The 27,943-nt window shown below is 37.8% G+C and overlaps 1 protein-coding gene across 3 annotated transcripts in view; it reads right to left on the reverse strand.

The window, feature by feature from the left end:
- Nucleotides 1-683: 683 nt before the first annotated feature.
- The window catches only part of LOC126694959 (plant intracellular Ras-group-related LRR protein 6), a 32,672-nt gene continuing 5,412 nt past the window's right edge, over nt 684-27,943 (reverse strand). The window contains exons 5-21 of one of the 3 annotated variants that reach the window (XM_050391518.1): nt 25,442-25,517; nt 24,617-24,691; nt 24,424-24,493; nt 24,254-24,331; nt 24,082-24,142; nt 23,874-23,952; nt 21,189-21,279; nt 20,704-20,764; nt 20,552-20,619; nt 20,362-20,432; nt 16,252-16,389; nt 5,371-5,475; nt 5,040-5,164; nt 4,789-4,885; nt 3,933-4,007; nt 3,176-3,231; nt 684-939 (exon numbers count right to left, since the gene is read on the reverse strand). In XM_050391518.1, coding sequence (XP_050247475.1) covers nt 867-939; nt 3,176-3,231; nt 3,933-4,007; nt 4,789-4,885; nt 5,040-5,164; nt 5,371-5,475; nt 16,252-16,389; nt 20,362-20,432; nt 20,552-20,619; nt 20,704-20,764; nt 21,189-21,279; nt 23,874-23,952; nt 24,082-24,142; nt 24,254-24,331; nt 24,424-24,493; nt 24,617-24,691; nt 25,442-25,517 — 1,399 coding nt within the window. In that variant the 3' untranslated portion in view covers nt 684-866. The remainder of the gene's footprint in view (nt 940-3,175; nt 3,232-3,932; nt 4,008-4,788; nt 4,886-5,039; nt 5,165-5,370; nt 5,476-16,251; nt 16,390-20,361; nt 20,433-20,551; nt 20,620-20,703; nt 20,765-21,188; nt 21,280-23,873; nt 23,953-24,081; nt 24,143-24,253; nt 24,332-24,423; nt 24,494-24,616; nt 24,692-25,441; nt 25,518-27,943) is intronic. The other 2 variants (XM_050391520.1, XM_050391519.1) reach the window with 2 other exon arrangements.

Genomic DNA, 27,943 nt, shown 5'->3' on the forward strand with positions numbered 1-27,943 from the left:
TTCTCATAGGCTAATACCCCCCCGAAGGTGAATCAATAATTGCAATTTCACTTCAATTAAATTTTATTGTTTTAATTTGATCTATCTTATGAATTGTTAATCAATACTCCTCGATGCGGAATCAACTTCTGACTCGTCAAGTTATCACTTTGCACTAATTTTCAGTTGGGAACTTTATTGAAATTGCAACACTTACCACACCCAGAGTATGAATGATTTTTTATTTGTTTTATTTTATTTGAGAATCTGCTGTATGAAACTATGAATGATTTAATTGAAAGTTGAAACTAAAGGTGCAACAAGAGCAAAAACATGAGCTGAGACCTTTAGATAACGTACCGGCATAATCCAGTCTAGGTAATGTAATATACAACTTTTTTTTTTCATTCTTTTCCATTTTAAACCTTGATCGAAACTGGAAAGGAATTTGCCAAAATAGGAGAAAACGAGACACCTTAGCAAAGTGAACAAGTTACTGTAGAATCATAATCTAATTGGTGAATAAGGTCGTAATCCATTCCATCTAATGGACCTTAAAAACTTTTAAATGGCGTGACCATTAACACAGGTAGATACAATAAATAAATTCTTAACTGTGAAATGTACTCTATCCATCACTTGATATGACGAGGATCCTACTCATCAAGAGAGAGAGAGAGAGAGAGAACAAACCAAAAGCAAAATTAGGAAACAAACAGTAAAACCCACAAGTATATGGGTATTGAATACCAGAATTGAGTCATGTGTCATATGTTACATATTGTTACACACAAGACATGTACAAGTACGTGGTCTTTAACAAGAAGCTTAAAATAATAATATAAAATTAAATAAGAAAAGAGAGGGAGTAAGATGTGAATGAACTTCTACTGTGGAATTTTGTCCTTCAAATAATTCAGAATAGCTTTGGTTCCTCTGTCTAAAATTGTCCTCCGGATACTGTAAAAGATATAGAAAGAAAAGAGCATCACAAAAATTTATCACAGCATTCTATACTCTCTTTTAGTAATACACATAATTTTATCTTAATATTATTTACCAATGAAATTATTTCTGGCAACATGAGTAGTAAAATATTTGAAACGTTGTTACTTGTTTTTACTCTTTCTTCCAGATGCTATAGTTTTCACAGAGAGTACAGACCATGGGAAGCTAATTGTGAAAGGAGTCCATAAAAGTTCATGAAAATAATATATCAAGAATTACATAGGAAGGGTACTCTCTCTCTTTTTTTTGGGCTCAACACATAGGAATTGTGGTCATGATATGAAGCTCTCTAAATCTCAAGCAAACCAAAAAATTAATTATCTAGCAGAATTTTATTTTTTTCCATTGTGCTCCTTCAGGTCAAACAATATTGTTGCTTAATCACGAGCTTCAGATTCCAAATTATTAAGGATCTGATTCTCATAGATGCTCCAGGGAGAGCTGTACTTGGTCTCTAATAGGAGTTTCAATCCATAGATCAAATTAAGTACTCTTATTTCCATGAGACTTAACATCCCCATAATGCTTTAAGTACTCAAGTTGCAGAAAGTGGTTATGTTCAGAGCTTTAGATGAGACCCTTAACTTCACTTGGCATTATTGTGTACTCGTGCATCATTATCCCAAAACTAATAGTATTATTTGTAAAGTTGAATTTAATCAACCATGTGTTGGCTTTATTTCGTGACAAATTTGCTTGTAATACAACACTTAGAAACCCTGTATTTAGGTGGGAATCATGTAAGGGTAGTGTGTGAGAGAGTGTGAAGAAATGCTCAAGACTGTGCAGTGAAGCAGGGACTCGCGGCTGGATCTCGCGGGAGGCTCGCGGCTTGCAAGCCGCCAAAAATTGCACACACGCAGAGCATGCAAGGGAGCTGAACAGTCATGCCAGCTGGAGCATTACAGGACAAAAATCCAGACTGGCCATTCAGTTAGCTTGCGGCTTGAACTCGCGACTCAGTTAAGTCGCGAGGTCAAGTCGCCAGCCAGCCCTGTTTTGGAAAAATTGACTCTTTGCATTCCATTCTCACACCAATATAAATACCCCTCATTCCCACAAAATATGTGTGGCTATTCAGAAAGAAAAACCCTAAAAGAGGTTTCTTCAAAACACCCACCCAATTAGAGAGAGCTACTTATTCTTAGAGAGAAATCTTTGTAATCTCTTCTCATTTCCCTCTCTCATTGTAATACATATTGAGAGGAGATTTCTATCCAAACACTACCCACACCCATTTAGAGTGTTGAGTGTTTTTTGGAGCTTTGGGAAGCATTGGAAGATGTCAAGGATGGCGGATGCTATGGATTATAGCGGAATCTAGTAAGCTAGAAAAGAAAAAGGTTCGGCGCAACCTCGTTGCAGCAAGAAGCTCGAAGGGCTTAGGTACATCGGGTAGATTAGGCTTGAAGGGTCTATTGCTGTTCATGTATCCCAACTACATTTTCTAGTGGATTATTGACCGCTTGAAGGGCGGCGGAGAGGTTTTACGCCGAGGGCTTCGGTTTCCTCTTCGATAACACATCGTGTGTTGTCCTTGTGTCTCTCTTCCCTTTATCTTTGTCTTTTATTTTCTGCTGTGGATGTGATTTTAATTGGCATAAATTGTTTACCAATTCTGTATTAAGCTTTTGTTCATGTTCCGCACATTAATTGTTTGATATAAAGCTTGAATTGGTAATTTGTATATTGGGGGTCTAAACGTTCAAGGGTGTTTTATACACTATTTGAACTTTCATTATTGATTTGTAATTATGATCACTGTATCATAGGCACCAAAATGTGTATAATTTGTCTTGATGCATCACTACAAAAAGATTGCAAGTTTCACCCAAATCAACAAGATCAGAAGTAACAAAGCTAGATGAAACTGGAAGGCTTTGTATGTTTATCAAGTCAATGCCCTTTTTCACCTGGGAAGTTGTTAGGCTACAATGATGCCTGTGAATTAGACAACTTCTATAATTATTGCCTAAACAAAATTTAACCCTATAACATACAGAGGATATTAATATCTTAACCCACACAATACAAAATGACACAATTACCCTTACACTTAAACCAATATCACTTATAATATCGCAAAAACCAGAAAACTAAAGCAAAGCTATTGAAACTTCTAAAGAAATTAAATAGTGTTAAAAAAAAAAAAAAAAAAACGCTGGAGAAACAGCAAAATGTAGCATACCTTCTCATTGGATTTCCGTCAAGTCTTAAAGCCTGTAGGCTCGGTTCAAGCAAACCCTGACCAAAATAAACTCTTTATACTTAGATAATGTAAAAAAATCCTTGAAAATATGTCCAGAAAAATGTATCATTTGAAGCAGTAGATATATCCTAAAGCCAAATGCTTATTGATTAATGTGTGTAATGCATTGAAGAACAAGTTATTATTACTTAAAAATCAAGACAGGAAAGACGCAAACAAAAATAATCAGTTAAGCTAATAAAAAAATGTGATAACAGACTTGTTTATACCATATGTTATGCGATTTAAACCAACCATCACGGAACAATTTATTGGTGATATGAAAATGTATAGTCTGAATTTTGCCCCCAGAAATGCTTTGTGGGGCAAAGTACGGGGCATTTCCTTGTTCTATTTGCTTCTCACCAAAAAAAAGTAGGATAAAAGAAAAACTAATCATTATGCTAGAAGTATACTAACTTGATGAGCCCACTGATCAGATAGAAAAATCATGAGTTATTTTTGTGATTTGATCATTAAAAAGACAGAAATTTTGAGAATTCAAGAGAAGGTCACAGTGAGATGAGTTGTTCATCATTAAGACAGGTGTCAAGTGGACGTTCAGAGATGTATGCAGCTGAGAACATGATATTTCCCATTTCTTGCTGCTGACATTAAACACTAGATGGACCATACAGATTTTATGTACCATAATATCTAAGAAAACACCATAGGAAAAAGGATTCCATATACTGACCAGCTCTGGGGGAAGTACTGAGATGTTGTTGTCAGATAGGCCAAGCTCAGAGAGTGAAGTAAGACGTTGGAACTCCTGCATGCCAGTATTAACAAACACCATCACAAATTTGATGGCAGTTGATGCTCCCAAAAGAGGAAAGTTTGCATCCATAAACAAAATTTATGAATTCAGGATTCATCTCAGTAAACAATAGATAGATAGAACCAGTAAAATTGAGTATGTCAACTTGTAGGGTTCCTAGCATGTCCATAGTAATCAACCTCCTATCAATACAACAATTTGTAGATTCGGGGATCACTTACACCAATGAGCTCTAGTTCAACTGGCACCTTCCCATGGATTTGAGGTCATGGGTCCAATGACAAACCAGATGCATGTGCAATTTACCAATAAATAAAAAAATTAGGAAAAAAAAAAAAAAAAACAACCATGAACCATGAGCCAGTTATATGGTCATTGTGAAAAATATAACCTTCTAACCGTGTCCAAAAAAATATTAAATCCACTAAACTAAAAATGATCGCTTCACTTCCATGTCCATCTCCAATGTTGAAACTGAAACTCTTAACCTGTAAAACCTAACAGACCTTGGCCTGTCATATCTATTTCCATACACAATAAAATGACCAAGAAAAAAATCTTTTGACTAGAATGAACCAAAAAGACACATTCCTGTCCACCAATCAAGAAAAATAAAATCCTGAAGCCTGTTATATACAACATGGATCTTTTTTCAAGTCTGTCTAGCCCCAATACTAAATCAAAGGCAATCAATAGACTTTAACAAGTTCTAAATTAAAAAGTGTCATAATACAGGTTGAAATATTTTCTTTTTAAGAAAGATATATATTACCACTGAAACTGATTGAAGGGAATTTTGGCTCAGGTCAAGGATCCGCAATTGCTGTAAGTTAAATATATCTGAGGGAACTTCGTGCAGCTGCATTCTTCTGTCAAGTGGAATAAGATGCAAGAATAATAGCTTAGACATTAGAGAAAATAACTATAAGATCAAGCATAGAAGCAAATAAGCAGACTCGGGCATAAAACTGTGTGCATGTACATCAATGTGTGTGATTGTATTGGAACTTCCAGCTGACTGACCTCAGGTAAAGCTCTTGCAAATGAGACATGCTTGAAAATGCTGGATGCTCCGGTAATGAAGATGCATTACCACTTAGATCCAGAACCTGAATCCTAGAGACTGCTTGAAATCCATCAGATGGAATCTGCAGGTCGAATAATAAGGGGGTAGTCAGATCATAGAGGTAACAAAGTCTCAGAACACATTCTCTAAATATGGATATCTTAGCAAAATAATTCCAGAAAATACCTATACAGCAAAAAAAAAAGTTTCAAACTGTCCATTTTTTTCAACAGCAACACCTTAACTCATATGGTTCAAGAAAGAAGCATAAAATTAGATCTATTTTACCTGTCTGAGTGGATTATTGTCCAACTTCAAACACAAAAGATTAGGAAGTGACTTTAAAATTGCACCTGGCCAGTCCTTAATCTTGTTCCTGGATAAAATCAAAGTCTGTACATTTGGGGAAAAAATGATGCATTAATAGACAATATCAGATTCAAACAAGCCAAATGATCAGTATAGAAGAATCCCTGGTTAACTTAATTCCTAACCAAAGCTGATCTGAAATGGGATGGACCAAAAGTTTTTAAAGAGGAATTTCTGTACAACTGGACCTGGTGATGCAGGACAAAATTCAAAGGATATATGGGGAAAACAAATAGATCAAGAAAAGCAAGGATAAACATAAGAATAGGCACATAGGGTTGCTTGGAATCAGCACTACGCAGGAAAACCTAGAAATCAACACCTAAGCTACCAGGAATTGGCACAAAGCCATTGGAAAATTGTCAACATAAAATTTTATTCATCAATCATTTGTCCATAATATTTTTTCTAGGGACTTTAAATAGGCTTCCAAATTACATCAAGGAAAATGAAATGATAACTAGATAGCAGTCAAATTCCTAAAAACTCTCAAAATAATTCAAATTAATTCAAAACTCATAATTTGGACTAATGGAATCAATCAGTATTAATCTGGTGCGCGCCAACTTTCCCAGAGTGTAGAGACACAACCCCGTCAAGTATAGCTCTAAATAGTACTCTAGCAGATCAAGTTCCAGATGATACAACTAGGCCCTAGTAATCCATGTGTAGTCAAAACTCGGTCACATCTTGCAATATAATAGGTAGTGAAAACAATCTGCTCATACAAATTAGCATCTATATGTTCTTTATGTGATGGGGGAGGGTTTAGACTTTAGCGGTATTGGATCAAGTATAAATTTTTAACTGGGTCATGAAAAGACTCATCAAAGGGGCTTATGGAATGATTGTTGGACCTTTATAAGATGGAATGTCAACGAAATATGCATTCTTTCCACCAGGATTTAACACTTTGAACAATCTCAAAGAAAATCTCTAGGGACTAAGGAGTAAATCTATAGGCTTCATAAGTTTGTAACCAAGCACTTCAAATAGATGCATGCCTATGGATCTATTGACAATATTTGGTGCACATTGGGCTTCAGGAAAAATGGAATCTTTGTTTGATTCCCTTTTAGACTCTTTTGGGCTTGTAGTGTTTCAGTCCTCTTCTTTTGTTGTCTCTTTAGGTTTTGACAACGCACACTTCACTCACTTTAGATGTCTCAACTTTGATGTTCACTATTACCCATCCATTAGAGTTTCTAGGTTCCCTGAGTTTAATATGGTTTGGATAGTCTAAACAATGCCCTAGACTAAGATCCTATTGAAATGAGCCAGACAATTTTGGTTGGGAAGTAGCTTGCCCTCAATGATAGACTAATCAAAATTTTCAACTTAAATATCAATTAACGAAGTCAAGCTATAAATTAACTATGTCTAACACAATGAGGTTTAAAGAAAGGGGTAGCCCCTATTGATGAAAAGATGAGAGCGAGTCGTGAGTAATGAACCGGTAAGAAAGAGTGAATTGATCCAAATTGAGGGAACAAAAAAAGGTAGAGAAAGGTCAAAATAACTTCTTCTTTTAAAAAAAAAAAAAAGAAGAAAAAGACATGTCAATTAGGGAATTAACAGAGAGTATGACTATAGATAAGATAGAATGGAGAAAAAAAATTCAAGTGGCCGACCTAGTCTAATTTGGCAAGGATTCATAGGCAACCCCAAATTTTGGGACTAAGGCTTTCTTCTTCTTCTTGTTTTTATAAAATTAACCAAGCATCTAAAAATTTAGAACAATATTCAGATGGCGAGTCAAGTCCACAAAAGAAAAGGATGAGAATTCACACTTGGGATGGGCTTAGCACATGCTTGAACTAATCTGAGCACATGCAAGTATGAGTATTAGACTAGGTTGCTAATATCATGGCCTGGTTTGCCAAGAATTCACACTTGGTATGGGCTGAGCATGTGTTTGAACTAATCTGGGTGTGGGGTAGATCTGAGTCACATGCTGGTATGAGTATTAGACTAGGTTGCTAATGTCATGGCCTGGTTTGCCAAGAATTCACACTTGGTATGGGCTGAGCACGTGTTGAACTAATCTGGGTGTGGGGTAGATCTGAGTCACATGCTGGTATGAGTATTAGACTAGGTTGCTAATGTCATGGCCTGGTTTGCCAGGAATTCACACTTGGTATGAGCTGAGCACGTGTTTGAACTAATCTGGGTGTGGGGTAGATCTGAGTCACATGCTGGTATGAGTATTAGACTAGGTTGCTAATGTCATGGCCTGGTTTGCCAAGAATTCACACTTGGTATGGGCTGAGCACGTGTTTGAACTAATCTGGGTGTGGGGTAGATCTGAGTCACATGCTGGTATGAGTATTAGACTAGGTTGCTAATGTCATGGCCTGGTTTGCCAAGAATTCACACTTGGTATGAGCTGAGCACATGTTTGAACTAATCTGGGTGTGGTGTGGGGTATATGTATGGTGGAGGTGGTAGGCTTGGGAGTGGGTGTGGTTACTGCAGTGGTGGTAAGGGTGGGGGTTGCAAACATCTAACTCTTCGTTTGCATGCCCGCATGCCCTAGATTTAGCAAAGTACCGCCCCCTCGACATGGATAAATATTAAAGCTTTAACTCCAGCCTTGCATAACATCAAACTAAAAGGATAATTTATTCACTCCTGGAGGACCACATCAGTAATGCCTAGTGGTCCTTCCACTAGATAATAGTCTTCCATGTGTGACAATTTTATTGAGTCACATTCTAGTCACCAATCCAGTCATAATTTAAGATTAGGAAAAAATAATAATCAAATAAAAAATAAAAACCTTCACCCTCACCCTCACTGTCAGTGGCTCCACCGCCATCCCCAACTCCAATCAGACAAGGCCACCATCCATCGTGGAAATATCCTTCAATCCACAACCAAGTCAGCCATTCAAACAGCCCAAAGGAAAGACATTTTATTGGTCACAGTAGACAATTAGAAAGTCTCACATAAACTTCTTCTTGGTGAGTATCAATTTGTGACTATTAAAATGAGGGTGAACCAATTTCAAGCTGTGCAATAAAAAACTTAGGAAATTTCTGTGGAAATAGCAGGTCAATTAAAGTATAATAATGGCGAACCCCACATGGTGCTGTTTGGAGAAAGTTCTCCACGGAGCCCCCATCCTCAAATCAGGCGAGTTACTGCCATCCCGCTCCATCTATTCTTCCTGCCATTTGGAGAAGGTTCAAAGAGGTTCCACCAACACACACCCCAGATGCACAGATCTGAGACAGAGTGAGGGAGAGATGCCTATGCCTTGTCTAATTGGAGTTGGGGATGGTGGTGGAGGAGCCACCAGCATTGAGGGTGCTCCTCCTGGAGAAGTGAATAATTTCTCAACCAAAAAGAGCTTCCAAAAAGCATGTCCACATAATTTATTATCCCTTGCACCTTATTACAACAAAATAACTGCTTTAATTTCAATTTTTAGTATTCACCATTTAATGAATCCATTAATCAAGTAATACAAATATACCTTTTTCTTTTTTCGATAGGTAGAAATACAAATATATTTTTTTTAAATCAAGGAATAGGCTGAATCAGATTCTGAATTTTTTTTTTTTTTTTTTTTTTGATAGGTAAAAAAGATGTATATTCAAAAAACTGCTATATGCAAAGTAGCACCAGCATATCAAAAGTACAAAAAAAGATGGAAAAGCAAAAACATAAAAAAACACTAATTACAAAGAAGAAGAGAGCTAAGGAATAAAGGAAGAGAATCACTAGATGTGACTCTCCAAGCCCTATCCCAATCAAAAAGGGAATCTGAAAAGAGAGCAAGCAGGTGGTCATCGAATCTATCCCAATCCTCAAACGTCCGCCGATTGCGTTCCCTCCAAATGCACCACATCAAACACAATGGAACTAAATTCCAAATATGAGATGAATGCTTCCCCAACCAATTCCACCAACCAAAAAGAAAATCTGACACCATACATGAGGGCACCTATGAAATCCCAAAAGTTCTATAGACAAAGCACCACAGCCAATAAGCCTTTCCACAATGTAACAACAAATGATTCACTGTCTTCCCACAACGACACATGATACACTAGTCAACGAAGTCAAAGCCCCTGAGCCGCAAGTTATCTCTTGTGAGAATCCTATCCCATGCCGCTGTCCAAACAAAAAAAGAGACACACCGGGGTGCCTTAACCTTCCAAATACCTTTCCATGGAAAAACAATGGAAGAAGAACCGTGTAACTTATGGTAATACGAGCAGATAGTAAAATTCCCGTTCTTTGTCAACTTCCATCTCATACGATCACCATCAGTCACTAAAGGTAAATTGGATGCCAAGAATCGAAAGAAATCATCAACCGCATCTGCCTCCTAATCATTAGGACCTCGAATGAAACAAACATTCCAAGTTCTCCTATTCCTCGCTCCTTGACATGTCAAAGATGATTCTACGAAAGCCTCTTAGTTTGCAGCAAAATTGTACAAGACCGGAAAAGCCAAATGAAGAGGAAGATATCCACACCACCTATCTATCCAGAATTTCACTCTATCCCCCCCACCCCAACCTTAAACTGGACATTTTTGCTAAACACTTCCCATCCCATCCGGATACTTCTCCACAAACCACACCCATGAACACCCACCCCTTCCCAACTTAGAGGTAAATTGGATGCCAAGAATCAAAAGAAATCATCAACCGCATCTGCCTCCCAATCATTAGGACCCCGAATGAAACGAACATCCCAAGTTCTCCTATTCCTTGCTCCTTGACATATCAAAGATGATTCTACGGAAGCCTCTTTGTTTGCAGCAAAATTGTACAAGACCGGAAAAGCCAAATGAAAAGGAAGATATCCACACCACCTGTCTATCCAGAATTTCACTCTATCCCCCACCCCAACCTTAAACTGGACATTTTTGCTAAACACTTTCCATCCCATCCGGATACTTCTCCACAAACCACACCCATGAACACCCACCCCTTCCCAACTTAGAGGTAAATTGGATGCCAAGAATCGAAAGAAATCATCAACCGCATCTGCCTCCCAATCATTAGGACCCCGAATGAAACGAACATCCCAAGTTCTCCTATTCCTCGCTCCTTGACATATCAAAGATGATTCTACGGAAGCCTCTTTGTTTGCAGCAAAATTGTACAAGACCGGAAAAGCCAAATGAAGAGGAAGATATCCACACCACCTGTCTATCCAGAATTTCACTCTATCCCCCGCCCCAACCTTAAACTGGACATTTTTGCTAAACACTTTCCATCCCATCCGGATACTTCTCCACAAACCACACCCATGAACACCCACCCCTTCCCAACTTAGAGGTCCATCCCCCCAATTCTTCTCCAAATTTCAAAGCTACCACCCTCCTCCAAAGCCTATTCTCCTCGATCCTGAAACGCCAAAGCCACTTTCCTAGTAAGGCTTTATTGAAAGTGGTCAACTTCCTAATACCCATACCGCCATTAGCAATAGGCATACACACCTTATCCCGACCCAACAAATGTGTCTTAGAGTCACCCCACAAAGAGTCCCTTTGCAGCTTCTCAATTTTGTTCACCACATGTGTAGGAATGGTGAAAAGAGATAAGAAATAAGTAGAGAGGTTGGATAGCGTGCTTTTAAGCAATGTCAGTCTGCCACCTTTTGACAAATATAACTTCTTCCACCCTGCTAACTTTCTTTCAATTTTTTCCAAAATAGGGTTCCAAATAGAGAGGGATTTATGGGACGCCCCCAACGGCATACCAAGATAAGTCATTGGCAAGGCCCCAACCCTACAACCCAATATCTCTGCCAAAGCATGCACATTATTTACCTCTCCTATAGGAACCATTTCACTCTTAGCTATGTTAACCTTCAAACCGGTCACAGCCTAAAAACAAAGTAGCAACAATCGAACATGTAGGATTTGCTCCACTACTGCATCACAAAACAAAATAGTATCATCCGCAAACAGCAAATGCGAAACACATTCCCCTCTGCCCCTCCTACCATCTGCCCTAAAGCCACTAAGTAATCCTGCCCCCTCCATTCTCTTCACCATCCTACTAAACACCTCCATCCTAAAAATAACATGGGAGACAACGGATCCCCTTTTCTCAAACCTCTAGAGCTACCAAAGAAGTTAGCTGGAGACCCATTAACTAACACAGAAAACTGAACTATAGAGATACAAGTTCGAATCCAGCTACACCATTTCTCCCCAAAGCCCATTTTCTTCAACAATTTCAGAAGTGCCTCCCAATTCACATTGTCATATACTTTCTCAATATCTAACTTACAGATCACCCCAAAAATCTTACTTTTCATCCGGCTGTCAACACACTCATTGACAATGAGAAATGAATCAAGGATTTGTCTACCTCCCACAAAACTATTCTGAGATTCAGATATCAGTTGATCTAACACCACTTTCAATTGATTTGCCAAAACTTTAGCCAAGATCTTATACATGCTCCCCACCAAACTAATAGGTTTGAAATCTTTCTTCTTAGGGATTAAAGCTATAAAGGTAGCATTAAGAGATTTCTCAAACTTACAATGCTGATAGAACTCTTCAAAAACTGCTAAAACATCTCTTTCTACAACTCTCCAGCAATGATGGAAAAAGGCTATAGAAAAGCCATCTGGACCTAGAGCTTTATCCCCTTCCATATCTCTGAACACTGATAGTATCTCATCCTTCTCAAACCTCCTCTCGAGCCAGCCCCTCTCCAACTCTCCAACTTGATCAAACTCTAGACCTTCCACAAAAGGTCTCCACTCTTCGGACTCTTGATACAGAGTTTTATAAAATTGAACTACCTGAGCAGCCACTTTTGCTCCTTCCTCATAAATCACCCCATCCACTTCTAAGAAACTCAAATGGTATACCTTCTATGAGAATTAGCCATCTTGTGGAAGAACTTAGTATTATTATCACCCTCCTTAATGCACAACATCCTCGATTTCTGTCTCCATGAGATCTCCTCTAGAGAAAGAAGATGCTCTATTTGCGATCTCACTTTATTTCTCTCATTCATCTCTGTTTCAGTGAGTCCAAGAACCCCATCCTTAGCATCTAATAACTCTAATGCCCCCCCCCCCCCAAAAAAAAATTTTCTTCTTGCGACCAACATTGCCAAATTCTTGGCGATTCTACTAAATAATTTCTTTCAAACCTTTCAATTTTTTAGCAGACACATAACTAGGTGTACCCGAAAAATAATGGCGATTCCACCATGAATCAACTCTATCAACAAACCCGTCCGTTTTCAACCACATATTCTCAAACCGGAAGGGACTTTTCCCCCTCGCCATACCCCCTGCCTCCAAAAGAATTGGGAAATGATCTGAAACAGGTCGTGGTAGAATCCGCTGGATCACATCTAGAAAGTGTTGCTCCCAGTCATGTGACACCAGAGCTTTATCAATTCTGGACATGGATGGCTGGTTAGTACCACTAGACCATGTATAACTCCCTCCCTCCAATGGCAAATCTATCAAGTTTAGGTCCTCGATAAATTCAGAAAACTTATCCATAGCCAGAGTAAGCCGAGACCCACCCCTCCGTTCACTAGGAAAACGAACAACATTAAAATCCCAAAAACAACACCAGGGAACATTCCAGTACTATTGAATACCAACTCATCCCACATATAACCCCTCATATTGTTGTCATTTGGGCCATACACTCCTGAACATGCCCAAATAAAACCATCCTCCACACATTTCCATTGAATTGACACCGAGAACAAACCCACCAGAACCTCCAACTTTTCTAAAACCCTTCTATCCCACATAATCAAGACTCCCCCAGCCGTCTGATCAGCATCTAGTACCGCCCAATCCACATATGGACAACTCCACAAACTCCAACCATCTGTCTATCCATGCCATCAAGCTTTGTTTCTTGAAGGCATACAACATCACACTTCTATTTCCGTAACAAGTTTCTAACTACCAAACATTTCTGGGAGTCGTTCAATCCTCTAATATTCCATGAAATCATTTTCATCTTCATTAATACTTTTATTTCCCCACTGCTTCTTCTACTGCACTACCAACACTCTATCGCCCATCATAATTAACCGAGGAAATTAAATTCCTTAACTCCTTTTTCCCTTTACTTGTAGAGGAGGCTGCCTTTTGGTTAACCGCTGCTTTGTTCCGTCATTCGTTAACTACCTCCATCTCCCTTTCTAGCCTTTGAAGATAGTCAATGCACAACCTCCCATGACGGTTCACAAAAAGCCCAACCACTTTACTAAAACCTAGGATCCTATGCTTCACCCAACTTGAGACATCCAGCCTACTACCAAGACCCAACACCTTAATATCCTTGTGCATTTCCATCGACAGGTCCAGCCCCGGAGGAGCAATAGTGGATAGCAGATTACAATCCGCCAAACTCTCCTCCTCACCCAAAAAAGCTACTTCTGAGATAGCCCCTCCCTCCTCCATCGAGACACCCAAATCAAATATGCCACAAACTGACTTTGATTCAATCAATGCTAAATTGGGCTGATCAATCTCAACATCATCTATCTACCTGGTGCACTTGTCATCCACCCCCTGAATCAAATGCACTCTACTCCCACTTCCAGCTTTATCCACACCATTTACACCAAAATCCACCAACCCAACATCCATCATTCTCTGAAGGGCTACTGCCAAGAAAATACCCATAGAAGTGGCGTATCTACCCTGTCAGCCTTACCCAAAGCCACTACGGAGTCATCGGAGCTGACCCCAGCACTATCCGACACCATCTGAGTCACTGTGTGGCCTTTGGAGCTAAACCCATCAGAGGAATTACATCTAACCTCCATCAGAGCCACCCCAAGGCAAACAAAACTATTCCCAGCCACCATCTGAGGCACCGCAAGACCGTCGGAGTTGAAACCATCTAAGAAGCTACAAACAACCTCTGTCGAAGCCACCACACTTCCATCGGAGCTAATCCCAGCCTCCAACTGAGTCACCGTGAGACCGGCGAAGTTGAAACCATCAAAGAAACTACTATTACCCTCTATCAGAGCCATTGCAATTCTATTAGAGCTGATCCCAGCCTCCATATGACCCATCACAAGCCTATCGGAGTGAAGACCGACAGATAAACCACTATTGACCATCATCGGAACCACCGCAAAACTATCGGCGCTAATCCCAACCTCCATCCAACCTACCATGAGACTATCGGAGCTGGTCCCAGACAAACAACTGCGCTGAACAACCATCGAAGGCTCTGCCTATCGATCTGCCACCACTTCAGTGAGCATCAAGGACTTGGGTTTGTCTGAGAAAGCTTCTGCTGTTGTCACTAAGTGGGCCAAGGGTGTCAGACTGGCCTTGGCAGATGGCTCACCCATTTCATGAGAGCTTAGGCTTGAGAAGTTTGCTACGGTCAGCTAAGTAGATCCCAAACCAGGTTGGGCTAACTTGGGTTTCAAACTTAAGCCCACAGTTGGCTTTTTTTTTTACTTGTTTCCCGTGGAGCCCAATTAAAGCACTTTGGTCCACCTTTGTTATAATCCCATGAAACCCTCCTCTTTCCTTTCTCATCTATCTCCACAGTCAACCCTTTCCCTGTCCAGTATGCAGTCCTTAAATCACTCCCAATTCCATAAACAGCTTCTTTTGAATTAGAATTAAACCGTAACGGAAATCTCAGTTTATTTCCTGCCGGTATTTTCTCTCCCAAATTAATATCCCCATTAATGCTCCAAGGTTTCACAGCCCCTCCACCAGCAGCTAACAGGCAAGAATTGACCACTGGTCTACCGCTCACCACCTTCTTTGCATGTTCAGGATCGGGCACCACCATCTTCTCCTCTCCTATTTGTGTCTTCCCCTTATCTGTGGCACATGATTGCATCGGATGCTTTCTATCCTCTACTTTTATGTGATAGCCTTGCACCATTTCAGCAAAAGTTCTAGATTCTGAATCTCCGAATTTTGCCTGTGCAGTGGAGCAACCAATTTCAATTGGCTTGAGCCACCCACCACATATTGTGAAGGATAATCATCTTTCTTAATTCAATCCCAAACATCCTCCAACCATTTTTTGCTCCGCCTTCAGGGATAATGACCGACCTCCTAAAGCCACCAGCTTTGAGTTCAGTCAATAATAAGAACTGCCCAAAAGAGTTGGCACTCCTTTGGAGAGTATAAGCAATATCACTGTCCCTAAATGTAAAAAACTGTTTGGAATTAACCCCTACGACAATGTGCTCAATATTCTTCATCAGCCATTGTGCTGCATTCTTCCCCATGAAAACTGACCTCATAGAGTATTTGCCTCGCTCGAAAATCTTTAGCAAGAAATAACGTCCCCCTTCCTCTATAACTAATTGAAAAAACTTGGATTCAATGAAGAAATTGCGATAGCCCCCCATATATGATCGGAAAAGATGAAAAGAACAAAATATCTGGCTAATTTGAGGTAGCCGGGCCTCCTAGAGCATAGTGTAGTGACATACAACAAATTAAATAAGCAAAGGAACAAAACTGACTCAGATTCTGATACTCTGGAACCAAAAACATTTCTTGAATTCTTTTTTATTGGTAAGTTACATAAGCACCTGGTAGGTCTTGAACTAAGACATAACCCTCCACCTTGTTCTTTATAAGGAGAGGAGCTGACATTTTAATCTAGAGTTTATGGGCTTCTGGATTTAATCAAAAGATGTAGACAGCTGTGTCCATCATTTAAGGAGGTTAGCAGTCACTTAGACTTGCCAACACAAATAGCATTTCACTATATCATTATCTCCCCCCCCCCCCCCCCCAACAAAACCAAAAAAAAAAAAAACTGTACAAACCAGGATCAACTAAGAAATTTACCTGGAGTGAAATACATGAGGAAAGCTCAACTGGAAGCTCTTGAATGGCATTCCTAGAAAGATCAACTTTTATGATCTCACCCGATTCCCATACTTCTGATGGAACAGCACTCAAACTAAGCCCTTCCAAAGAAAGTTCCTGAAATTTCCACATTAATAAAGGTGAAATTTCCTATTTGAAAACAGAAAGATTAAATGAAAGGCAAATCAGAAGCTCCATGCTAACTAAGATCACTATGGAGGGATAAGTATGCATAGCACAACATGACGACCAGAATCAAAGGCAGCACAGGAAACCCTACAGTTGATATCAAAAATAAAAAATTTGAACCTAAGACCAATTTAAATCCCACCCCACCCTTTAGTACCAAAGCCACAGCCCAAGGCCCAAATTTCCAATATTCTATACCAGAAAGTGTGTATCAAACAATATCATACAGCAAATTAAACTTTCAAATACCATGAATACAGGATTAACAAAACGAAAAAGGAAAAGTATCAATTATTCAATCCAACAGAGTTTAAACCTTGCTACTTGGGATCAGCTAGCCATCCAGCTCTAATAGGTTCATGTCCTTTGAAGCTGCCATAGATTCCACTAACTTCACCTCAGGTCCAGTATAGATCTTGTAAACGATCAAAACCATATTGCACGCATAGCTAACACTGCTCTTATCATCTATCGGAGCTTACCTCTAACTTCTCATAACACCATTCAGTTGTTTACTCAAATCTTGAAACCATCCAAAACCTCTCATTTATGCTCCACACCTTTTATAGGCATGATGTTTTATGGCAATTCATTAAAATCTATCAAAAAGATAAACAAAAAAATTCATAACTTTGATGACAAAATAATTGGTGCAACCCTTGCAGTCACCTTTGTTCTTATACTAAAACATATAGAATACTTCTGGTCCAAAAAAGAAAAAGGAAAAAAAAAACATATAGAATACTTCTTCCACTCGTCAAGGATTTCGTAACCTTTGAGATAATTTTATCTTTTTTTAAATAAAAAAAATTATATATAAGTATTCATATCTCATTAATAGCACAAAAGGGCACAACCCATGTACACAGGAAGTATACAAGAGATTCCCCCAACAAGTCAAGAGAATGTAAAAAGATCAAAAAATTCTAACAGATTAGAAAATGTAAAACAAGAATTGGCAACCATCCAATCATATAAAGCCTTCAGTATAGAGGTTTTAAGTCCAAACAACATATCCAACAAGGCCATCATGACCATCAATTTCCAACACTTTTGATAGCAGCTTATACAAACTACCCACAAGGCTAATAGGACAAAAGTCCTAAATGTTAACAGCATTGGTCTTCTTAGGAATCAGACATAAGAAAGTGGCATTAAGGAATTTTTCAAAGATGCAAGTTCAATGAAAATCCACAAAAAAAAGCCATAACATCTTCTTCTACCACACTCCCAACACTTTTGGAAAAAACCCATAGTAAAACCATTTGGCCCAAGTGCCTTATCACCTTCAGCCTCCTTTAAAACTGCAAGAATCTCCTCATCGAAGCAAACAAACTCCAAGCCATCAATAGTAGGTCTCCAAGATTTAAGATCTTGATATAGATTCTTATAAAATTCCACCACCTTAGCTTGAACCTCCCTGTCATCCTCATAAAAACACACCCTCAAGCTCCATTCCCCTAATTTGATTGGTTTGCCTGTGTGAGTTAACCAACCTATGGAAAAACCGAGTATTATTATCCCCTTCTTTTATGAACAATGCCTTGAATTTTTGCCTCCAAGAAATTTCCTCCAAAAAAGCTAAATGCTCGATATCAGCTTTGATCATAGTTCTTCTAGATCTATTTTCTAGAGACAAAACTTGCCACTCTTCTCTCATATCAAGCTCTAACAACTCAGTCAAAAGACATTTCTTCCTAAAAGCCACATCCCCAAACACATGCTTATTCCAATGCTTCAAATCACCTTTCAAAGCCTTCAATTTACAAGCTAAAACATAACTTGGAGGTCCCACAAAGTGATAACCCCTCCACCACTGCTGAAGTCGATCCACAAAACCCTCCACTTTCAGCCACATATTTTCAAATTTATAAGCACTCGTCCCCCTCAACATACTTCCTGCCTCCACTAAAATAGGACAATGGTCCGACACCACCCAAGGAAGAGACTTCTGTGTCACATCCAAAAAATGATCCTCCCAGTCAGTTGAAATTAGAGCCCTATCAATTCTGGACATGGAAGGATTATTAGAATCACGAAACCAGGTGTAATCACCTCCCTCCAAAGGCAGATCAACCAAATTGTGTTTCTCAATAAAGTCAGAGAATTTAAACATGGCTGAGCGAAAAGAGTTACAACCAAGCTTCTCTACTGGATATATGATGATGTTAAAATCACCAATCAAACACCAAGCCGAAATCCACTGCAATCTCATAGAATCAAGTTCCACCCACATATCTTTCCTAGCACTGTCATCAGATGGACCGTACACCCCCAAACACACCCATTCAAAACCGTCTACCACTCCCTTCAACAAAACAGAAACAGAAACAGAAAATCTACCAACAAAATAATCAACTTTCTCAAAAAACCTCCTATCCCTTGCCAACCAAATACCCCCAGCGGTGTGAATTGCATCCAAAACTGCCCAATCTACTAATGGGCTGCCCCATAAACTTTTCACAACGGTAGAGTTAGTACTGTCCAATTTGGTTTCCTGTAAACAAATAACATCACCCTTCCATTCCTTAAGAAAAATTTTCAAATTGTTTAAACCCCTCACATTCCAAGATAGGATTTTTAAATTCATGGATACTGATCTGAGCCCAACCCAATGGATTTCAAACTACCTTTAGAATTTGTACCAGCCTTCCTATCTTAATTAATGGAAGAGACTAAACTCCTTAAACTCCTTACTGTTGTTTAAACTCCTTAAACTTCAAAAAGGAGGTTACTCCAGCTTGGAAGATTTATCTTAACAGCGACTTTGAGTGACATTATAATCAAGCCAATGTTGAGTTAAGTAATTTTGTCTGCCCCCCCCCCCCCCCCCCCCGCACAAAAAAAAGTAGTATTGTATGTACCAGTCCCACAAAAATTGATTTATTCTATATAGATTGGCATAGGGTTTGAAATCAATGCCAATGAGCCAAGTCTCAAGCAGCAATTCCTTCTCTCACATGCATGAGTGGAAGGTGAGTTCATGAGTCCAAAACCCAAATGGGTACGTATTGCATGTAGTTAGAATAATGGTTTATATATATATAAGTAAATGAAAGCAAATGAGTGCAACACAAAGACTGACTTTCCAAGAGGTCACCCATCCTAGTGATAGTTAGAATAATGATTAAATTCACCATTTTCTAATAGCTTAAGATTTTGGGAAAAATGTTAATATATCATAGTACCAGAACAGGTGGTCTTAAGTTTAAACCTATCTCCTTTACCCCCCATTTAATAAGTTAAAAATCTCACGTGTTTGACTTTACTTAGGGGGAGTCCAGGCCCACACATGAGGGGGTGTTAGAATAATGGTTGAATGATTTAAGTTCATCATTTCTTAATAGTTACACTTTTGGGATAAGTGGAAATTTTGTCATTTGCTACTTAACAATCAAAAAACAATAGTTTGAAACTTATAGTGCTATGGATAGTATTTAGAAGATTCTACTTGCTTTCTCCTAAACTTGTTTTTACAAAATGGAATTTAAATATTTAACTAATGACCGTATTTTCACATTATATGCAAGGGCCTTGTATAAATTTTATGAAGATTTCCTTTTGGGGTTGGGAGGCTATCCCAGTATTAGATGTTCCCCACTTCACAAGGATCATTCTAGCAATATATTCAATTCTTGTGGGTTCTATACATCACCACCAAATCTACTTGGCCTCCACCAGCAGAAAGATAAATAGCAAGCTCCACAGAAAAAGCAGTTAGACGAAAATTACTATTGACTATAATCAGATTATATGGTACCAGTAATATGTAGTTTTCCAGGTAAGACCCAAGCAACTAAATTACATCAATAACACGTGAAATTGTAGACAGTTTACTCTCAAAAAAGAATATTGTCTTTAAAAAAGAAAAAAAAAAATTACAGCTATAACAAGTGATACCTTTGAAGCGATAGACAATCGAGCTGCCCTGGTAATTACATCTTCTTTTGTTGGTGTTGTAATTTCAGAGTCTACATAACATTTTGAATCTAATTACTCACAACAGAAGATAACTCATAAAGGACAAAAAAAAGGGCTTGGTATGTTAAAGACCATCGCATAGAAGGATGCTTAGCAAGAACCAACATACCTTCACCCTCAGAAAGTCGACTTCGAAGATACTTCAGTAAAGCAGGTGTTGGTCCAGAAACCAATGAACTGGACGAGAAAAGGTTTCAGTTGGATAATCCTTTAATTATAAGACACATATGACACGCTAAAGGCCAACATAATGACTCACACCTTCGAAGAGTTCGCAAAGGATTTCCAGTAAGCAAAAGTTTTCGCAGGGTAGTCATATTGCCTAGAAAAAAAAAATTAATTAGATTCTCCATTATATACTGATCATATTAATTCCCAATCTTTGAGTTGTTTACAGTGCTTAAGTTCATAACTAACATTAAAAAAGAACTTTCTAAAAGATAAGGGGTAAGGATTTGTTGAGCTCAGTTGAGTGACTTAAAAAGAAGAATAAAGGGAAAAAAGAAAAGTCCAAGATCCAGCATTAGAATAGCCAGAAGTTAAACCAAAGGGTTTATCTTGGCCTAAAAGATTTTCCAGTTTGGACCAATTGGAGTAAAATTGTAATATCTTCATCTTGTTTGAAATAATTTAGAAGTGAAAAGATCTCTTCAAAGCCTCATAAGCTATTCAGGAAGTTAAGAATCCTAAGAAAATATGCCAGAGCTAGACTTTATATCTACGTAACTACAACTTGCGAACCTTACCCATTTCTGGGGGCAATCCAGTCAATGAATTATTTGAAAGATCCAGAACCGAAAGATGCAATTTGCATGCCTCTACCGGATATTCCTTCAACTGCATGAACAATTAGCAGGCAAGTGTAAACTTAGAGATCCAACACCTGAGTATTTTAAAATGCCCCTCCTTCACCCCCAACCAAAAAAAAAAGACGTTTGGCAAACAATAATATAATTTTTATTGGTAAGTTAGACATGCACCTAATAATTTTTTAAATCCGTGGCATTACACTCCACCTTATTCTTACAAGGGGAGAAAGTGAGATCTGAACTAGAATTCATGGCAAGGGTAGACAAAAATATAAAGGAACAACAACATAAATAATTAACACATTAAAGCATAACTACTTACTCTTCTCAGAAACCAAAGAACAATGGCCATAAGCTCTAGTTCATATAGCACCTCCTCCCATTGTAAGAGTAAGGTGGAGGATTCATGGATTCAATATCTACCAGGTGTGTGTAACATACTACTTTAAAATAAATAATTAAATAAATCAAACACGGGCAACAATTTGCATGGACCTCCTTCCATGTATGTACTCAAATGTATCACTAGAATACAAATTCATAGATCTATTACAACTCATATAATACTTTTAGAATATTGTTGGAATTGATATTTGATAATGAGCGAGAAGAGAGAGAAATAGTAGGCAAAAGCATAATTTAACATGGTTCAACCTAATCACTTACATCCACAATGGAAAGCCCTAAGCGGCTACATCTTTGCTCTATATAATTATTGTATTTCAATGGACCCAATATAGAGTAAAAATGGGAAAATATTATACCTAGTATAAGAGGTCGTACCCAATGCACAAAACTCCCACTTTTGTGGGCTTTGCAAGAAGTCATGGTAGGCGGCCTTATCCCCAATGTTTTGGAGGCTGATTTTCAGACTTGAACCTGGACCTGTTGCATTTGGTGGAAGGCACTTGCCATCGCACCAAGACTTGACCTCTAAAATATTATGTCTAGTAATAACCACGGTAGCTAGTGGTATTGCAAAACCTTGTAGCCCATAGTATTCTACAAAACCATGGTCCACATATTTATGGTACATCCTATTCATCTTAAACTCAAAGGTGGAAACTAGATTTTGGAATGTGAGACCATTGAGAAAATGCTACCTGGCTGAACATGGGATGGAACACACAAATTAGCCACAGGTGACACCAAATGATGACAGTCAGCAACAAATGGAGGCCAGAAAATGGTTGTTGTGGCTGGAGGACAGCTAAAGTAGTGGCTAGAGGATGACTACTATGATTGGAGGATGAATGCACCATAGCTAGAGAACATTGGCAGAAAAACAATGACCAAACGATGGAAAAATCAAGACAAACACAGGCAATAGAGGAAATCCCCAATGATCAGTGACCGAAGGATGGTGAAACCAACGACCGTAGGAGAGTGGCACTGTTGGCCAAAGGACATCAGCAAAGAGAAGAGTTATTGGAAATGGAAGACATCAACAAAGGAAAATGTCATAGTGAGAGATATGAACGAGTTTACAGCCTTTGGGGAACCAACAAAAGGCCTGACTTTGATAGCATGTTTAAATTGTTGTTGCGATTAATATTAAGAGAGAATAGAGAAATATATAGAGCAAAAGCAAAATTAATGTGGTTCAGCTTAACAACCTACATCCAAGTTCTAAAAAGCTACATCTTTGCTATATAGACTAATTTAATTACAATGGACCCAACATAGGCTTATATAGGATAATATTAGGGCCCAACGTGGTAACCCTAAAACTGCAATAGCTCATGGTATTGCAAAACGACTATAAACCATGGTATTCTACAAAACCATGGTTTAAATATTTGTGATATAGCATTTTTTTTTTAATTATTAAAAATCACTCTTTGACTCTGCACTACTGGAAATTGTCTCCACCATCTGATACTTAATTCTACACACAAGTCCACTCAAGCAATTAAATCAATAGAGTACATATAATATTAGGAAGGACAAAAGAATTTACATGCAAAATAACTATTACCAAATGAGCAACAGATTTCGAAGATAAATAAACATAAGGAATTACTGATATGAACAAAATACTAGTCAACTGGTGTTGCATGTGTAAGGATAGTGGAGAATATGTGGATCATCTTCTGCTTCATTGTCCAGTTGCTCATAATTTGTGAACCTTTATTTTCTTTGTTTTTGGGTTGCATTGGGTGATGTTGCACAAGGTGACAGATATTTTACCTTGTTGGAAAAGGTTATATGGGAGGCATAGCAATAATGTTGTTTAGTCTGCAACTCCTCATTGTGTTGTGAGGATAATTTGGAGGGAACAGAATGATTGTATTCTTTGGGAAGCTCTTCCTATGGAGATTTTTCTTTTATTTTGTTAATAATAAAAAAAGAAATAAAGAAATTACTCAAGCCCATCTACCTTAACAAACTAATAGAAGGGAGATCTTCCCAAATAATATCTCTATATTCTAAAGCTTGGAATGTCGACTATCCCCATCTAAAAATGTTACGATGTTTGTATAATTAAATGATTGTATTAGGATATACTACCTCATGTTGTATTAGCATGTTAAACTTAAATATGTAAATTTCAAGACATATTTTGTATTTTTTTTTAGTCTTCATGTGGAATAGAATTAATTTTACATACAAAAAAGTTACCTGATTTGAGTGAAGATCTAAATTCCCTAAACGTGAAAGCACCCCAATCTCCGTTGGTAATGAAGACAGTGAGTTATTCCTGAAATTTGATGCCACAAATGCCAAACAAATATCAAAGATGCAGATTTTTCAAGGAGAAGAAAATCCATACACTCTAAATGCCACTAAAATTTTAATATTATCAATTAAGAATAAAGGAGAATAAAACCCCATATAGAACTCCACAAGAGAAGAGCATCCCATTATCGATGGTGGGATTGAAGAAATTTCTGCAGAAATCGTTACATAGAGAAATTTTTAGAAGACATGGAAGAAATGAGCTTAAATGAAACAAAAAAAAATGGATAAAAAAGAAGGTACTTCTTGCTTGATTTACTCACTGTTCTGATGAAGATCAAAACGAATGAGATGTGAAAGATTCCCAATGTTCTCTGGTATACTGCTCAACAAATTTTTTGCTGCAAAGATACAGTAACAAGCACCATTTCAACATATCCATAAATGTACGTGTATGACTTAACACTTGGATGGTAAAACAGAAGATAATTACATGCATTGAATTCAGTAAGCATTGTCCATGATGCAATCAAATTCTCTGAAAGCATAGTCAGCTTGTTTCCCTGGCAGAGATAGAAGATGAATTACGCATATGTAGCCACAAATACATCAACAATAATTACTTTACAGTATATAAACAAGCAGACCGGTCATCTAATTCCTCAGATTATAAACCTGACTAATACCTCCACATCTAGTTTTGTCAACTTTGAACAGTTTACTAGATCTTCTGGCAAGCCAATGATAACATTTTTTGATGCCTGAGAGAGAGTATCATAAGGCACATGTCATCAGAAAATACAAGCCAAAAAAAAAAAAAAAGACTTTTATGTCAAGAAGGCTTAGCAGATCATAAAAATAGCAAAGCGCAACATTAGGTTTCATTGATGTTTCAAAGGCTGAGTGGGAGGGACAACCAATCAACTAGTGGAATTAGAAATTTAGAATATCCCAATTTAGAGCAACTTTACTAGTCATACATAAGCAACAGTCTCAGGACCATGTTTCAGAGTATGAAAGGGGTTTATTTTAAAATAAAAGGAAAGTAATGCAGATACAGTGCTAACAAAACCCTACAAAAGATTTTAGCTAAAATCTCAGAGGTTGCATCCACTTACGAAGGTGTCAGGATCTGCTCTATATTTGTGATTCATATAAAACAAAAATGTTCCAACAAGGTCAAAATTAAATTCAACAGATGATATTCCTTCAACGTACAGTATAACTGTAACAGGCATTAGGAGGCATAATGAGAGATAACGAAGATAACATAATCATTGTGTTCACTATGTATCTCCTTTTCTGAACTTAATAATACAAATATAACATGTTCTGATTGTTAGTATGGTATAATGCATGGACTATTTAACCAAATGCCAACTTATCCACATCTAGAATACTCAACCTGATTCTGTCCAAAGGTTAAACTCTACAGAAGCCCTTTTTTTTTTAATTTACCAATGGCATAGCCACTCCTGGATGGTTGCAATTCAATTACATTAAAGCATTACCTTCAAATCTGATAATTCTACGCACTGTCCAATGGAGCTTGGAAGTTCCTTAAGCCGATTGCAAGAACAATCAAACCTGGAATGATCACATAAAAAACATTATTATCAAATGCTAAAGTTTTTTTTTTTTTTTTAAATAAACTTGCTAAAGGTTAAAATCAACTCTATGTTCACTGCCAGGAAAACGAAAACATAAAAAGTTGTGTACAGATAAAAACAAGTGGCAGTCCTGCATATTGAGAACACCATGGTTTTGTTATATAAATACGACAAATTTGTTTCATCAAAATGTATTTGTAATAAAGTAAATAAGAAACAATGGACAGTGACCTGGCTAGGAATGTCATCACAATATCATTTTGAAATCAATAAAATGTCATATTGATTATGAATGAAAAGTTAAATTAAGTTCATTGGAAAATTAAATCATTAAAATCTTGAAGCGTTTGGATTTAACTTTCACGTCAATGTCCTTCACTTAAGCCAAAATTTGAGTTAGTATCTTAAAAAAGATATGGAGTTTGGGATGAGATGCTCAATGGTGAGAATTTGAGGAAGGTTTCGCTTTTGTTGACTGGAACGTTATGTGTTGTTGTTGTGGGGAGATAGTGAATCATTTACTGCTTCATTGTGAGAAGGTTCATCAATCATGGTGTTTTGTCTTTAGATCCTTTGGAGTTTCTAGGGTTCTATCAAGAACAGTACCAAGTCTTCTTTTTGATTGGAGGAATTGGTTAGGGAAGCACTCATCAGACATTTTGAATTTAGTTATGTTGTGCCTAATGTGGTGTATATGGAGAGAGTATAATAGACATACTTTTGATAATGTGGATAGCTCGAGAGACCAGTTGCTTGCTTCATTTGGTGTTTATCCGTTTGATTGGTCTCGGGCTTTGAGACTCGCATCTAGTGATTGCCTACCTCTATTCATTAGTTCTCTTCTCTCTCGTAACTAGTTTTCTGTTCTTTTCTTTTTCCCACTTGTACTATTTGACTTCTTTGTGCTTTTTTGCATAAAGCAGCATTTTTAATATACACTTATCTTACTTATCAAAAAATAAATAAAAAAGAAATGAGTTCATCAATAAAATATTAATTATTTTAAGCATTGAAGCATGTTGGCCTTTGTGCGGTCTTTTCTCCCTTACTCTTCTCTCTTTTCTTCTTCTCTTTCTTCTAGTACGAATCACGAATGCTGTTAAGACAGCCCCTAAACAACATAAAATTCTCTCTTTTCTTCTTCCTTACAACCCCTCTTTGTTCTAGTACTAATCACCAATGCTGTTGATACAGCCCCTAAACAGCATAAAATTCTCTCTTTTCTTCTTCTTTACAACCCCATATCAAGCTCTGTCTTTTAGCTATCATAACCCTAAAAACCCATGTGTCTTCTCTATCAAATAACCATATAAAGCTCATCAAAACCTAGTCAATTTTGACCCTTAATCACCTTTTCTTCAACGATTGTAAACCTGAGATCTACAAATTCTCCTAAACCTAAGCCCACCAGTACCACACAGACAAATCTCCCAATTTAAATGGCTATTGCATATGACATTTTAGGGAGGAAAATACTGGTCTGTGGAGAATGGTTGTTGTTTTAAAATATGGGGAGGTTTGGAGTGGTTGGTCAACGAAGCAGGTTAGAAGTGCCCACGATTGTAGTTTATGGAGGAATATTTGAGTAGGTATTTATCGGTCATAAGTAACTTGAGGTAAGGCATGGCAACTGAGTGAGATTTTGACATGACAAGCAAGATAGAAGTCAATCTTTGACGAAGATAAACCAGAAGTTGTTTGTATATGCAGCTGATAAGATGCCTCAATTAATTCTTATGCAGAGAGTCAAAATGGAGGATGGACTTATGGAATCTTGGGTTTATAAGAGATTTCAATGATCATTAGAGTTGGTTAGTTGTTGGATGTTTTGTAATCCAACAAATCAAGTCAAGAGGTGGAGGTTGCAATGGCAACTTTGATGTTCATTTGTACTTCATACTACAAGGGATTATGAGGCTTAGGTGATGTGCTTTTCCTGGGGAAAAGCATTTGGAGTGCCAAGGCTCTGAAATGGGTTGCATCTTTGCGTGGACAACAAGTAGGGGGAAGATTCTACTTGTGATAACCTTATAAAGAGAGGACTTACTCTAGCTAAATGATGCTACATGTGTAGGCAAAGTGGGGAGACTATAAAACATTTGTTGTTGCACATGATTTCGGAGTTTTGTCTTCTCTATGTTGGGATTCATTGGGTAATGCCAAGGAGTGCCGTTGATCTTTTTTTTAGTTGGAGGAATTGGTTTGGTAAACACCCTTCCTTTATCTGGAATTTAACCCCTATGCTTGTTGTGGACACCGGAGAAAGGAATTGTTGTCCATTTGAAGATATGGAAGCCTTGGTGGTTCAATTGAAGTCATCTTTCATTAGAAAATTGATTGAATGGTCCCTTGCTTTGGGTCTTGTCAGTTTCCAATCTGTTGTAGATTTTGTTGATTCTCTCT

Source organism: Quercus robur, chromosome 8, assembly GCF_932294415.1.
Source record: "Quercus robur chromosome 8, dhQueRobu3.1, whole genome shotgun sequence".
NCBI lineage: Eukaryota > Viridiplantae > Streptophyta > Magnoliopsida > Fagales > Fagaceae > Quercus > Quercus robur.